The sequence below is a fragment of the Bombus terrestris genome, chromosome 2, assembly GCF_910591885.1.
Source record: "Bombus terrestris chromosome 2, iyBomTerr1.2, whole genome shotgun sequence".
NCBI lineage: Eukaryota > Metazoa > Arthropoda > Insecta > Hymenoptera > Apidae > Bombus > Bombus terrestris.
This window is the reverse complement of record NC_063270.1, coordinates 7,544,556-7,559,977: the sequence shown is the minus strand read 5'-3', so window position 1 is coordinate 7,559,977 and position 15,422 is coordinate 7,544,556. Positions and strand designations below refer to the sequence as shown.

The 15,422-nt window shown below is 26.5% G+C and overlaps 2 protein-coding genes across 14 annotated transcripts; one reads left to right on the top strand and one right to left on the bottom strand.

The window, feature by feature from the left end:
* Window positions 1–628: 628 nt before the first annotated feature.
* LOC100649798 (serine/arginine repetitive matrix protein 2) lies at window positions 629–8,978 on the top strand. Of its 6 annotated transcripts, none has more exons than XM_012316402.3 (8): window positions 629–1,068; window positions 1,727–2,047; window positions 2,334–2,975; window positions 3,190–3,973; window positions 4,175–4,229; window positions 4,347–4,376; window positions 4,557–7,630; window positions 7,774–8,978. In XM_012316402.3, the coding sequence occupies exons 2-7, from the start codon at window positions 1,731–1,733 to the stop codon at window positions 5,480–5,482; spliced, it is 2,754 nt and encodes a 917-aa protein (XP_012171792.1). In that variant the 5' UTR covers window positions 629–1,068; window positions 1,727–1,730; the 3' UTR covers window positions 5,483–7,630; window positions 7,774–8,978. The 6 variants fall into 6 exon arrangements, with proteins under 6 accessions (XP_012171792.1, XP_048270472.1, XP_048270471.1 ...); XM_048414515.1 differs by having other exon boundaries at window positions 1,715–2,047; XM_048414514.1 differs by having other exon boundaries at window positions 1,689–2,047.
* A 561-nt stretch (window positions 8,979–9,539) lies between these two features.
* LOC100649683 (speckle targeted PIP5K1A-regulated poly(A) polymerase) lies at window positions 9,540–14,961 on the bottom strand. Of its 8 annotated transcripts, none has more exons than XM_048414521.1 (6): window positions 14,745–14,961; window positions 12,494–12,641; window positions 11,852–12,403; window positions 11,699–11,781; window positions 11,326–11,625; window positions 9,540–11,230 (listed from the first exon to the last, which is right to left on the bottom strand). In XM_048414521.1, exons 3-6 carry the CDS (start codon window positions 12,094–12,096, stop codon window positions 9,783–9,785), a joined length of 2,076 nt encoding a protein of 691 aa, XP_048270478.1. In that variant the 5' UTR covers window positions 12,097–12,403; window positions 12,494–12,641; window positions 14,745–14,961; the 3' UTR covers window positions 9,540–9,782. The 8 variants fall into 8 exon arrangements, with proteins under 8 accessions (XP_048270478.1, XP_048270479.1, XP_048270473.1 ...); XM_048414522.1 differs by having other exon boundaries at window positions 14,881–14,902; XM_048414516.1 differs by lacking the exon at window positions 14,745–14,961 and adding an exon at window positions 12,876–13,257.
* Window positions 14,962–15,422: the final 461 nt, after the last annotated feature.

The window sequence follows — 15,422 nt, the reverse complement described above, 5'->3', positions numbered from 1 at the left end:
AATATTTTTAATTTCTAAAACAACTGCATAAAATTAATTTTTTAATTTTAGTAAATATAACTGGAAGATACATATATATGTATTAGTTTTTATAACAAAAATTAATTTTTCTTAAAAATTTAATAAGTTTATAATTGTTTGTATTTAACACTATAATACTAAATAAAAGTGTTTTTTATTTAATTGCTACAATTTTAGCAGTTAAAAATTTTATGAATATATATACAATAACTTCAATTTCAATAAAATGATATAATTGAAAAGTTTATATATTTTAAGTAACATTATTAATCTTCGGAAATATAATAAAATACTAGAATTATTTATTAATAATATTTGTATCATTTAAATTGCACATTTTCCTCTTTTTGTTCAATGTGATAAGTATAATATATGTATTTACATCTAGGTGTAAACTACTGCCATAGTCATATAAACAAATTTGAACATTCTTATACCGAATGTATTGACGAAATCGTCCGTCTTTTAAGTGGGAAAGATCAAAATGGAGGTCAAAGAAAGGTCTTGTTCTGCGCATGTGTAATACGTATATACATATATATACATAGATACTATAAATATTTCAAATCAGAAATGAGTAGTCATTTCTGTTCAAATAGAGCAGATTTATACTTATACTCTACTTATCTCTCTAGCTCGTAGAACAAAACCTTTTCTTATTGTCTATCTTGATATTTTTCGACTCAAAAGATGGACGATTTTCCCTAGCGATTACCAGACTCATTTTTATCACCATGTTGTAGTACTTGTAAGGAACAAATTGATTGAAAGCGTTTATATGAATCCTTATTATGAGATTAATATAAATTTGATAAAACGATGAAGTAATTAAAATCAATAATATAATTCTTTATACTAATAATGTATCATTTTAATATTGTTAATTAACGTATTGAAATTCATATGAGTATATCCTTGTTTTACACCGTACCTCAAATCTGTTAGTAACTAATATGGCGGAATAGATAGATGTTGACTTTTCAAGATCCGGATATCTCGGATTCAAATATTTCTACATAATAGAGTTTAAGAAGAGACAAGTTAAATGTAATTCATTTATGTCATTATTGGTACACGTTGTAATTATCATTGAAGTCACGTGTTGTGTACTTAATTGTACTGAGTATTATTAACAATAAGTGCGTATATTACCTATTAGAACAGTCTACTTGGCAAACAACTGTAACTTCGGATCTTAACGTAAATGTATAATAAGCGTCATTTACAAAATCAAGAAACATACGACCTTTTAATTATTTTGATTTTAAATAAAGATAATACGACTTACGTAATGAGAGTGTTAATATCAATTTTATATATTCCATCGAAAGGTTAAGAGATGCGTTTATTATTTAAAGTTCAATTTATTAAAGAATACCTGTAATTGTATTAAGTACATTATTCAAAAGAAATTAAATGTACTTAATAATGAAAATTTTGTATTACTTTAATTATTACGTTTTAATATGTCTATTACATAAATGTTTTACTAAAACATATCATTACAAGTAGATATATTGTAAACTTTAAAATTAAGACTATAACATAATAATATCCTTTGAAAACATTTGAATCAACTTAATTTTATCGTAAACAAAAAATAAAATTTTTAGAATATTTGTTATAAACTTATCATGACAAAAAGATATGAAATGTTAATTTTATAGTGTTTTTAGTTAACTGAACAGTTTAGTTGATCTTTCAGAAAAATGTGTGATTTAGCAAAAAAAATGAAAGATTCAAGTGTTAAGAACAATGTGCAAAATGAATCAATGGATCAGTTTTATACAAAACAAAGTGTTGATAAGAAAGAATCTACATTAAAAAGTACAAATGAAGATGTTCAACGTGCAATTGAAGGTTTAAAGGATATACCAGATGAGGAACTTCAAGAATTTCTTGATGATGAAGATTTTATGGAAGGTTTAGATGTTGTTGATGCTTGGGAAGGTGATGAAGAAAAAGGTCGTGAAGTTGAATTTAAAACTACCCATGTTAAGGATCAAGAACAAAAACGTCCTTCTAGGTAGCATTAATCATATAGAATCCATATTGTTATAGCTATTTCTTATTATATCATAAAAATGAATTTATTATATAATATTACGTAATAATTACAAATTATTATAAAATATTATAATAGCAACAAACTTTCACATAGAGTCAGTTTATAATTTATAATTATATATATCATAATTTTAATAACTAATGTTACATTATAAAATCAATGTAGTCTATGTTTAAAAAATTTAGTTCTTCCCTTTGAATAATTAGTAATATATAGAAAAAAATTATTATAAGCCTACTTATAGGGAAAGATATCGACGTGACCACAAAGGATCTTACAATCGTGAAAGGCCGAAGAGAGAAGAAAAGAAACATGAAGAAATCCGTCGTGATCCTTCTAAAAGCACAAAAGATATAGAGAGGGACAAAATACGTACGAAAAGAGATAATGAAAGCAAACTTCTAGCTGAAAAAGAGAAAGCTATTAAACATTTGTTGGACTCTGATAATGTTGTACCTCCAGGTACAGAAACTGAAGCTATTCAGAGCATTACAGAGAGACAAAATATAGAACAAGCACAGATGCATGTGCGTAGGAGCCGAGAGCGACGTAGAAGTATAGAACGTCAAAGAGGAAACTCATTACGGCGTAGAACTCCAGACAGAATTAGACTAAATTCTCCTCGACGTAAATCTCCCCTAATATTAAGTCCAGAACGTTGTAGAAGTACTTTCAAGATGAGCAATGAGAGACATCGAAGTCCATTGAAATTTAGTCCTGACAAAAGAAGAAGTCCAAGATTTAATTGTGGTCGTAGAAGCCCTTTTGGATTCAGTCCAGAACGACGAAGAAGTCCAATTAGACGACTTAGTTGGGAACGAAGAACAAGTGCAGATAGAAGATGGAGTGCTGAACGACACAGGAGACGTATAAATATACATGAACGGTGAGAGGACATTATTTTTAAGCATATATAACTGCTTAAGTTTTAGTGTAGATATAAAAGAATGTTTCTTATACAAATCTATTTTGTAAAACAAGTTCGTATAAAATCTAAATTTAATGTAAAAAGTTTTTTGCTTTTATTAAATTATACTGGTGAAATTATTAACGGTTTAAATTAATAAACTATTTTAATTTTTAAAATTTAAATTGTCAAGCCGAAGAAGTCGGTCCCGTGATCGACAACGAAGTCGCAGTATGGAACGTCTTAGAAGAAAGGTCAGCCGCTCACCAATTAGTAGACGTTACAGTCCTCGTCGTCGAAGTCGAACTCGAAGTAGATCATTAGAACGTCGAAGGAAACGATCTCCCTTTATTAATGAACTTACAAGGCAACTAAGGAATGAAGCTATAATGACATCACACATGAATTCTGGATATACACATCCTTCGCCTATGGATGGCATATCACCTCTAATGAATAATGTATATCAGCAAGAAGCAGAATCTAGACCATCAATGCCAATACCATCTTACATGCATCAAACTGGATTAGCACCACCAATGTCATCAAATATAACAACTGGTGGTCCACCTTTCATGAATTTTGAAAATTCATCTCAGCCAATGAATTTTGATTCTGTTCCATTACATCCATTACCTCAAACTGAATATGTTTCTGGTCCAGTAATGTATAATCAACCAAATACTGGTTCTATTCAGTCAACACATCGACCAGCACTTCTTCCAGCACCAATTTCATCACCACAACATGAATCTGCTGCATCTACAGTGGAACATATACAAACATATAATTCATCTCATGGCATTCCTTCGACTCGTCAATCTCCAATTCAAAATTTTGAATTTTCTAATAAATCTAAGGATACAATCTCACAAAACTACAGGGAACGTAGATTTACGGATTCTTATAATGGATATCATACCTCACAAGAAGAACGATTGAAGACTCCTGAACCACCAGTCATCTCAGATACAAAAGTAATTTTGTTATATATTATAACAAAAAATTCTTTTTTTATTTAGTTATATATTTTATTCTGTATTATCACACACAAAACAACAAATATTACTTTGAAATTAATGAGTAATATCTTTACGTACCTTTTCATATAGTGTGCAGTTAAATTTTTAAATCTTATATGAAAACATTAATATTTGTCTTATGAATTAATTTTACAGCAATTTGAAAAAACAAGTTTATCCAGTCTGTTAGAAGCATCTGTTTCCGCTAAAGGTGCGAATATATTTGATTTAATTACTATTCAAAGCTATATATACAATATTTCAAACATTTTTTATGTTTAATAAACAAAATTATTTGTTTATTTCTCACGTTTTATACATTTTTTAGATTCAACTAGTCTGCCAGTCTTGTATCCAGGTAAGAATGGTTTAATTTGCCAACTTATAATGATTCTACAGTTTCTACAGTTTATCATTAAGTAAAGCAACATTATTAAATAAATTTTTTAACATTATTTTCTTTTCAGCCTAATTCAAGTACAGTGATATAGAAATGAGTAAATTAATTCTACGTAATTTTGTTTCTGTTTCATAATAGGATTCAAACCAGAAATATTACGTCACTGTGAACATGCTTTACGCGAACTTCCTATTGAAGATCTTCGTTTAAAAATGAAAGGACGATTTTTCTATGATCCAAAGAAGGAGAATATACAAAGTGAACAAAATGTATATTCGTCAAATTCGATTCTTTTACAAAAGAACAAAAGCAAAATCTATTGGGAAGAGGAAGAAGGACAACATCCAACTTCCATAAAGCAAAATGTACAAATGCACCAAAAAATTTGTCAAACTGATGAAGTGGAAACAAATACGAAATTTGTTCAAGCGAGCGTTACTATGGTAGATTCTGAAGTACAAGTATATCCTCAAGATTTACAATATGCTGTTAAAGAAGAAAAACGACCTATTATGGATCGTTTAGATTGGAATGTGCGTGAAACATTTGATTGTACACCTAAATTTCGAGAGGCTGACGACTTGAGATGGAGTTTAAGTAATTCTTCTCAAAAAAGAACTTGGAATAGAACAGTATCACCTCCTAGAAGAATTGATGATCGTAAACATCGTATAGATTCTATATCTTCCTTAGATCATGGTTCAAGAAATATGAAATTAGAATCTCCAATAAGAAACAGAGATAATTTCTCCAGTCATAAAGGATCTGTACGAGATCATTATGTCCATGAAAGATATTCACCTAATTACAGGCATTCTTTAGAAGGACGTGATGAATTTCATGAAAACAGAAGTGATCATAGTCGAGGTGAAAGTCCAATGATGTTAGAAGATTCTGCAGAAGAATTGGAATTGGAACATACATTCCAAAGGGGAACAGATTGGCATGGAAGAGGGAAATTACCAAGAGGTAGATCAAGTTCACTAATGAAACATGTGTACAGAGGAAAGCATTCAGGTGGAAGATCTTATCGCGGGCGTGGAAATTTTCGTGGAAAATTCTAAAATTATTTGCATAAAGCACAAACACTAAATGTAGAATCATGTAATCAAATATACCAATATATTAAGAAAGTTATAGTCTATTCTTGCAAAAATTTTGGAAAGAAAGGCATGAATTTATTGTTTTATTTAAAAATTAAATTTTTGCATCATATGTTAAAATTATTCCAAAAATTATTACTAAAATAAAAATACATTTGAAATACAGATTGCATTTGAACATTACATCATAAATAATCAAATGCGTATATACATAAATATTCTTGACGAAATACAATAACATTATATTTAAGGTGTAAATTATAAAATCATTTATATGTAATGTGTTTTGTTGAATAAACATTTTACGGGACAATACAAACAGGTGGGAGAAAAACACTGTTTATGCTATCATTAAATTATTAATCAAATGCAAATATGTGGTAATTATGAATTTCATTTATTATATTAATCATGGTTTATTACCTCGTCCTATTATTTATTATTATACATTTTTATAAATGTAACTGAATTGTTCAACTATGACCAATATTGAGAAAGAAAAGTGAAATAACGTTTTATTATACATATTATAATATTTATTAATTAGAAAAATTATATTCATGTATAACAAATTTCAAGTTCCATTTTAAATTGACATTATCTAATATATCAAATGAAGAATTAAAAATTGTTCTGCATTATTTATCTTCACTTTTCATATATTAAATACATATCTAAATTTTGTAATTTTAAAACATAATATAAAATTAATGATTTTTCCATTTAAAAAATTCTACCAATTTAGAAATTATTTTATATGCACTCAAACATAGAAAAAATTTAATATTGAGAAATAACAATATATATATTTCCTTGGAATTATATCTTTTTAAATACAAAGGACAATAAATATAATTAAAAGCGTAGAAATATTTTTAGGTTAAAATATGACGTCCCCACAAATGTTTTAAGACGCGTGTAATACAATATGAATTTAATAATAATGATCTATTATGCAAAAAATGCTTATGATTTTTACAAGAAAGAGATGAAATAATATGTTTATTTTTATTTTTATTGCTATTTACACTTTCATTAAAACCATGAACATAGGAATATTGGGACCCCTAGGTCCATGATTAAAACAACACTATAAGTCATATCAACATTTTATCTTTAATTTATAGTTGGAAATTGAAATCGCGATTATATAAACATATTTTGACACTCGTATACTGTAGCCTAAGGAAAACTATGCGAAAATTGAGTCGTGACTAGTTGTAAAATATTAATATGAGACATAAGAATATCCTTTTTCTGCGCATGCGTAAGATATTAGGTCATCCAATAAGTTTGTGCCGACTTTTGTGTATACATTTCATGTGTCGATTTATAAACATACGGCGATAAGGGACTAATGCACTTGAGCTTAGCTGATCGAGAACAGGCTAGAGCAGATTTTCGTGGGTATAAGATCGTAATATAGCGAACACAGTGACTTCTAACAGTAAAAAATCATGAGTGAAATGCGTATCCATTTTCGACATCTCATGTTATATGAATTTCGGAAAGGAAGTTCTGTAACAATTGCCACGAAAAACATATGTGCTGTTTACGGAGAAAATGCGCTTTCATCTCGCACCTGTAGGAAATGGTTCCAACGTTTCAAAGATGGGAATTTTTGTTTAGAAGACGAGGAACGCTCCGGGCGTCCTCCTCAGACAGACGAAGATAAAATTCGAGATCTTGTTGAAAAATCACAAAGTTTGACAGTTCAAGAGATGTCAGATGTTCTGAAAATACCTAAGACAACGATTCATAGGTGTTTAAAAAAAATGGGGATGGTGTCAAAGTTGAACATTTGGGTGCCCCATGAACTTACGGAACGGAAGCGTTACAAAAAAATTGTCTGAATTTAATTGGGAAATTTTACCACATCCCCCATATTCCCCAGACATTACCCCATCTGATTACCACCTGTTTAGAGTATTACAACACTTTTTAGTAGGTAAAAAATTTGAAAATATTGACATTCTCAAAAATAGCTTAGAAAATTATTTTAAAGAGAAACAAGAGAATTTTTATCGAGACGGAATAATGGCCCTACCAGAAAAATGGGAAGTAGTTGTACAATGAGAGGGGGATTACATTTTTTCATGAAACTGAAAGGTATGTAAACAATCTTAACATATATAACCGCTCGAAAAACGGCATGAACTTATGGGATGACCTAAAGAACGAGAATTTTGTTGACTTTCTATGTTTATCCTTCACGATTAGACATGACTGAATTTTTTAATGGTTTTCCCTAGGTTTCAGTACATCAATGTGGAGACCTGTTTGTATGATCATAATCGTAATCCAACGAGACGAGGCAGTAAGCGCAAACAAAATGTGATTGTTGCGACTGCCACTATTGGCTTACTCACTAGTGATACTCTAGTTTCTGTCTTGTCCTCATTCGGCAGATTATAGGTATATACATACATATATCATATAATAAATGCTCATATTTAAAACAACATTACAGCCCGTAGAGTACTGAAGCATTCTGCTTGCGTTACAACTTGAAACAATTCGAAAACTAATTCAACGTTTGAATGAAGAAATACACAACGAGAAAGATCAACTTGAACAATAATTTATATTTAAAACTGAATATTTATAATAGATTGACTACTTTAACAAAGATTTGTACTTTTATGAAATTTATTTATACTCCGAGCTTAGCGTGACAGTTCTAACGGTTCAACGATTCTAACTATTCTCTCCGTTTTTGGGTCACAGAGTAACACATTTATCTGTTGAGTACCCGATTTATTTGTTATTTAATAAGACAAATTCTTATTAACTAATGCTAATAAACATTAATTTGATTGAGGTTTGCAGTATTAGAAAGCGAGCGATTTATGCCTTGGCAATGTTTTTTTCCCACGGTAACGAAAGTAAATGCGAAATTTGAGAGTGATGACAGTTGTTATTGATAAATAATTTTGTCATTTAATCAATAAATTTGTTAAATAATTTTTGTTCATTGCCTTGGGTGCGCTGCTATACAGTTAGATTCGTGGCGTTAGAATTTACTCTATTACCATACAAGATATTCACGTTAGAGGGAGCCGTAGTCATAAACCAGTTCACAACAATAATAATAAAATTGTACTTACAAGATAAATTTTTTTAAAGTAATTAAGTATATAGACTAATATAGACTAAATAGAGGATAATTAAGAGTAAGTTAAAGTATATATATAAAGGAATAATATATGTAAAATTATAGTGTATATCGAGGTTGAATGACAGTTGAAATGAGAAATCTATGTAAATCAATCTCATTTTGTAGCTGGTAGTCAAAGATTAATAAAATATATACATATATGTTTATATAAAGTAAAATTGTAATAAAAAGTAGAAATAACAAAATTAATTGTGATATAAATGTGATATATATTAATAACTTCAAATTTTTGTGATATCTTGTAAGTTTTTGTACAAATAAATGAATGTTTTTTTTAAATAGGTCTGTCTTGATGAGTAAAATGTTTAAACATGAAGAAACGATTAAAGAATTATTATATTCATATTATTTTTGTATGTATGATTTTTTTTTAAATATGTACTAACGTTTATTTTGAAATACTCATTATTAATGAAAATAAAAATTGTACTATTGTACATCTTATGTAATTAATGAAAGTAGATATCTTAATTTTATAGTTTATCTAAATCCATACATGATATAAAATTAAAAAATTTTAAAAGTTTCCTTTACTTGTAATTAGTGTATGGTGTATTGATTTAAAAAAATACAATAATATTTTGAAACATTAAACAGCAATAAAATTATTTAAGCAGCCTAAAATTTTTGTGTATATATCATATCAATACAAATATTGCAAATATTTCGTTTGTTAGAATCGTTTTATATCATCTAATTTATATTACTTATTTTGTTAGTATACAACTATTAATTGTTGTAATGTATTTTGTAACTTAATAGTTGATAAATAATCCGCTACAGTATGAAAATCATATTTTCTAATAAAAGGGAGATTTGTGGAATAAATAGACAAGAAGGTTTATTTAAATTTAGTTTTGGTTTACTAATGACATTGAAATTAATATCTATATTTTTAAGAACTCTACAATAATCTAATACAATTGTAAAGAAAATTCATAGTTTATAATACAAATCAAGATGTTATTCCTATCACTTTTCATCTTTTGGTCCAAAATTAGGTATCTAATATTCATCGTCAATATTATATATATATATAATATATAATATATAATATATATATATATATATATGGATATAGTATTACGATTTGTTAAATTGTTGCATATGTATCAATGTTCGATTTATTATTTCAGCTATCTTATCTCTAGCAAAACAGGCAAATTCTTGAAAAACATGATCATCACAACGTTTATTACTTACAGTTAAAATTACTTTTAAGGAATCTTTCTTTTTAAATGTACAAATAAAATCTAAATTTGTTCTATTTATTATTTTTTCTTTACCACAATTTTCTATTGTTTGTTCTGACATAAGAGCTTCCTTTTGCAAACAACTCAAACTGGGATCTAAAACATTATTGTCAATTCGTCTATTGCGCCATATGCAATGGGTCCCAGTACAATGAAGTGTAACTGTTTGCTGCTTTTCTATATGCACATCTGATAACATCTCAACTTTTTGCTGCTTTGCTTCTGTTTCAACTGGAAGTACTTCAACTTGTACCATGAAAACTTTTTCAAAAATATCTTTTACTATGTTAAAAACAGTAGAATACCAGTCATCATTTGAAAATTTCGTTTTTTCTGTAGTGCTTACACATGTTTCCATACTATTTGATCCATATTGAGATTGATTTGCAGAAATTGTAATATTAAATTTACCTTTTTTTTTAAGATCTGTGGTGAGCAAAGTTCTCATTAGATCTATGTAATCATTTTTACTAGATATTGCACAAATTTCTGCACCAATTGCACAATATCTTACAACAGAATCCAATGTGGAAAATTGTGTGCTTGCTGTAACATTATGACATAGTTCTATAGGATCTTGTACACACATTGGTTTATTAACGTTGAATTTAAGAGATTCATCTTCTTTTACATATGCTTTATATCTATTCATGCATGATGGTAAATCTTTTATATTTTTAAACTCTGATTCTGTGTGCACCATTCCATCTATCGGACATATTACTTGCGCTTTAAATTCAAAAGTCGCATAAAAGAAGAAAAAGCCATGAAGAAGTTGTGGAATATTATTTTTATTTGTAATTGGTGGTAATACTGCATTTTCGTTAAAATTAGCTTGCCATCCATTTATAATTTGTGGTTGACATGTGCTTTTCAGTACCATTAAAGGAGGAATAATATTAACAGATGGCTGTTGTAAATAAAAAATAATTAACAACACTAAAGCATAATTGGATATTTTCTGTCCACTTGATATTTTAAAATGTCGTGCCCAATATTTAATAAGCAACATTAGTGGTTTTAACCTATTATCAAGAGATATGCAATATTTTATCAAATTGCTTTTATATACACCCAAACCATTTTTGAATGAAATATCACAAGAAACATTTGTTCTAACATAATAAAATTTTATAATAGGTGTCTTAGCTTTTGGAATTAATATTATGTTAGAAAAAACACAGTTCATTCGATACATAATTTTTTTTACTTTTTTAAAAATCTTGCACATAGTCCATGCATCTGTTGACTTACTTGTATTTTCATATATTGGTTCACCTTCAATAAAAGGATATGTACTATTATTAAAAAGAATAATATAAATACATATATTATAAAATAATAATAAAATTGGATAAAAAATTGTGTCTTACCAATATCCATATATATATCTAAATCACATTCTTTAAAACCTAATCCAGTTTGAGTTGAACCAAACCTATATGTCTTACACCTTGGAAATATCTCTTTAAATATTTTATCCATTTGTGTACAAATAGAGTTGTATCTTGTTTCTAATTCAATATCAGTAAGTTGTACTGCATTTAAAAACATCATTAACTGATTATCAAATGTAGATTTTTCTTCAAATATATATTTTATGTTATCATAACTTATAGAATCTGTATTTTCCATGGAACTATTTTGTTTTTCTGATTTTGATCTTTTCAAATCTTAAAAGAAGATATTTATAATTTATAAACATAAAAATATATATATATATTTCAAATGAATAATAATACTCACTATTATGTGCTTTTCTTTTTTCTATATTCAACTTTACATTATCTATCCAAATTGGTTTATTTAATAAAGCTTCAGCAGAACTTCTACATTGTTAAAAGATTATAAATATAATTACAATATCAAACAATACAACAATATTAAATGTAATTTTACCTGTCACAAAATTCAATTATGAGATAATTTGGACCAAATTGATGTCCTTTAATTACACCATATTGTTGAAAAAAATGAATAAGTCTACGAGCAGGAATAAATTTCGGTAATGACAAAACAACAATTGATCTTTCCATAATTTCGAATCGTTCCAGTCCTTTCAAATGTTTCTTACCTGCAAGATGACCTTGCAAGGCATAATCATTTTGAAAATACATTGAGCATATGTCACAATGTTTTGACATTTTTGATTAAGTATTTAAAAGCATATAATATTTTTCACTTCAAATTTATCAAAGTTTTATCTGTTTGTCTTTTTTTTTAGTATTATTACATATTTAATAATGTACACATCAATAAGATATTTAAAAGATTAATTTTCTTTAAATTATATCCGTTTTTAAATATATAATATAATATTATCTTATTTTTACAAGATATCGGCTATTACAGGATATTTTACTGAAATACAAATAAGTCTTTTTATTTTATATAAAAGTCTCTTATTTCATCCAAAATGCACTAATTATTGTATTTATTTTTTACTTCCACCTTAAATAAAAAAGATAAGTAACATTTAAGCTTAATATCATTGATAATTTTTTAATTTAACTTGTATTAATTTTGTCAAAAATGTTTTACCATTTACTTTTTAAATTGCTTTCTGATCTGTTCACATATTCCATAATGTATTTTAAGAGCAATACATTGTTTAACTTAGTATTTAAATTCTTTCTTATAACAGAGAAATACAATAAATGCACTTTTCTCTGAAGTTGTATATTTGAACCTGTAAATAATACGAGCAATGAAACAATCCTGTTTTTATTAACTTCAAATTTTATCTGAACTTATAAAAATAGTATTGTCAACTTATAATAGTTATAAGAATCAAATATTAGATTTTAATACATTATATAAAGATAACATTAAGTAAATACGGAATTAGTATCTACACATTACATATCTACATTGATGAATAATTTAGTTTACTTTATTAATTTTCTTTCAGAGAATCGCTCACCGATAAACAATGAATATACAACATTCTACACTCTAACCTGTCATAGCCTAAGGTTTATTTTCATTGCTTACGATTTACAAATGTTGGGGGAAGATATCATATGTTCGTTACGGCGAATTGCTGAATGTTAACGGAAATGGCGCTATACCGTTATTCTCGTAAATGAAGCATATCAAAAGTTATTTTTAATTTTCGAAAATGTTGTAAATCTGTATTTGTAACAGTACTGTTACAAAGTTATTTAATGTTTTGTCAAATTTATACATGTGTAAAATGAAAGCATAACTCAAATTAATACTTAATTTTAGTAATAACTTTATGAATAGAAGAAAGTGACATAATAAAATGTTATCTAAGGTCTCAGACATGCTTATAATATTTATCAAATTATTTTTGGTATTGATAAATGTTATTAAGTTTTACAAATATTTATGTTGGATGTTCTTACATATTTAATATTAATATGAATATTTCTAATGAAATATTTTATATACAAGATTTAATTTTGTTCTCATAATATTTTATAATATAACTTAAAATTTACTTTTATCTTTACTTTGGATTTCCAAATTTAATTTGAAAAATTTCGTTTGGATGAAGTTCTAAGCTGAATTCATATTGTGTAATTCTTTACATTACAACATTATTGTTTCTAGAATCTGATGTCATATGAAAATAAATATACAATATTTTTAAAAGAAATTCAACAAAAAACATTTTACAAATTTTGTTATAACCCATCATGTGTTTTAATATCTTATAACTACTTAAAACAGATTACTGAAGATTTAAAATACATAAATATATTTTTATAGTGCAAATTCATTGAATTAATTACTTTTGTTAAAAGAATGCAGTTACATAAATCTAATTTTTCAATAAAAAGTTTCAAACTAAGTGGTATAAAACATGGATTATGTAATAAGTGGAAAATAGCTTTCAGTACGTTTAAAAAATTTTTCAATTTTCCAAACATGTTTAGAGGAATTACTTTAGCGAATGTAAGATTAAAAAATAACTTCAATTGCTTTTTATTAATATGATACTTGCAATTTGATTTTACTGAATCAGATTCTTGTTTATGGATTAAATGCCTTAAAATATTAAGATATTGAAATTTTTTACGTCCCTTTTTAAATTGCTCCAAAAGCAAAGATACAAATGGATTAGGATTTTTATAATTAGCAACAATATTATTTTTTATACTTTCTTTTATAATAAAGTTATATGTGTATTTCATTCCCAAGTTTATTTATGTTTAAAAGACAACTTATCAAACTTGTATAACTTTTATAACATGGTAAAGATGAAAATATATAAATGAATATCTAATTCTTTATTTATATATTACAATTTATGACAGACATTTTATTTAGGAAATATTTCACATTTTTTATTTTATTATTTTCTTAGTTTTCATTTGAGTTAAACCTAAAATAATAATTTATTATTAGTAATTTATATCATGGTATTTTAAATTTGTTTAATCATATTGAATTTACATAAGTTTAAGGTTATTTAATGACATATAAATGATACATACATATAAGAGTATTAAAACTTATTTGAAATATCATAAGTATGATATTTAGTATGTAATATATCTGACATAAAAAGCCTTTAGGCAATGTTTCTTTCTGTAATTTTTCTTTAGTTCCTTATCTATTTCGAATGTAATGTTTTCAAAACATTCATATAAATATTCCGATAATAAGCTCTATGTCATAGAGACTTCAGAACCAACATTTGCGCGTGTTGAAATAACATTTTATGACGTAAATAGTGTCTAATTTAGAAAAAAGCAAAAAAATTAAAAGTATGAAAATGTAAATAAATAATCAAGATAATAATAAATTAAAATATACGAACTGCTGAAACTTTGTATTAAAGGCTTTTTTTGTACTTCATGTGGTAGAATTATCCATCGTTTATATTTTATAATTAGAAAGTCAATATATGAAAATGACGATATTTTTTAATACAAAAAGAGTATAAACACACACACCGGTATCAAAATATCAAAACTACTTGATTAGGGGAGAATGTTTGTATATGCGCATTAAATTGGTACGCAGCCTATTACGGATGCGGTGAATATTTTAGATATCGCATTGTTTCTCTTTTCGTACGAATAGGGTATCTAAACTATTAAAATGTTATCTTTTAAGAATCTTTAAATAATTTTTAATTACGATATAACTACTAAGGTAATAATCTATTTTTCATACAGTTGTAGTTGTTGCATAAAATATTAATATTACATATCAAAAAACTGCTATTTACGGAACAGATTGCGTAATAGCGATCTATTAAATATTACGTATAACAAATTTATATATTTAAATTTATTATAATAAGCTGTACGAAAAATTGTATTTAATACTGGTTGCATATATATTCGATTTAAAAAATTATTTTCCTAATCAAAGAAAAATTTGAGACATGAATTTTATAATTTCATAATTAAAATTTTTAATGATAATGTAAGGAAAATTTTGCATTTTTATATGATTCTTAAATAAATTGTCTCATAATATATATTAAAAA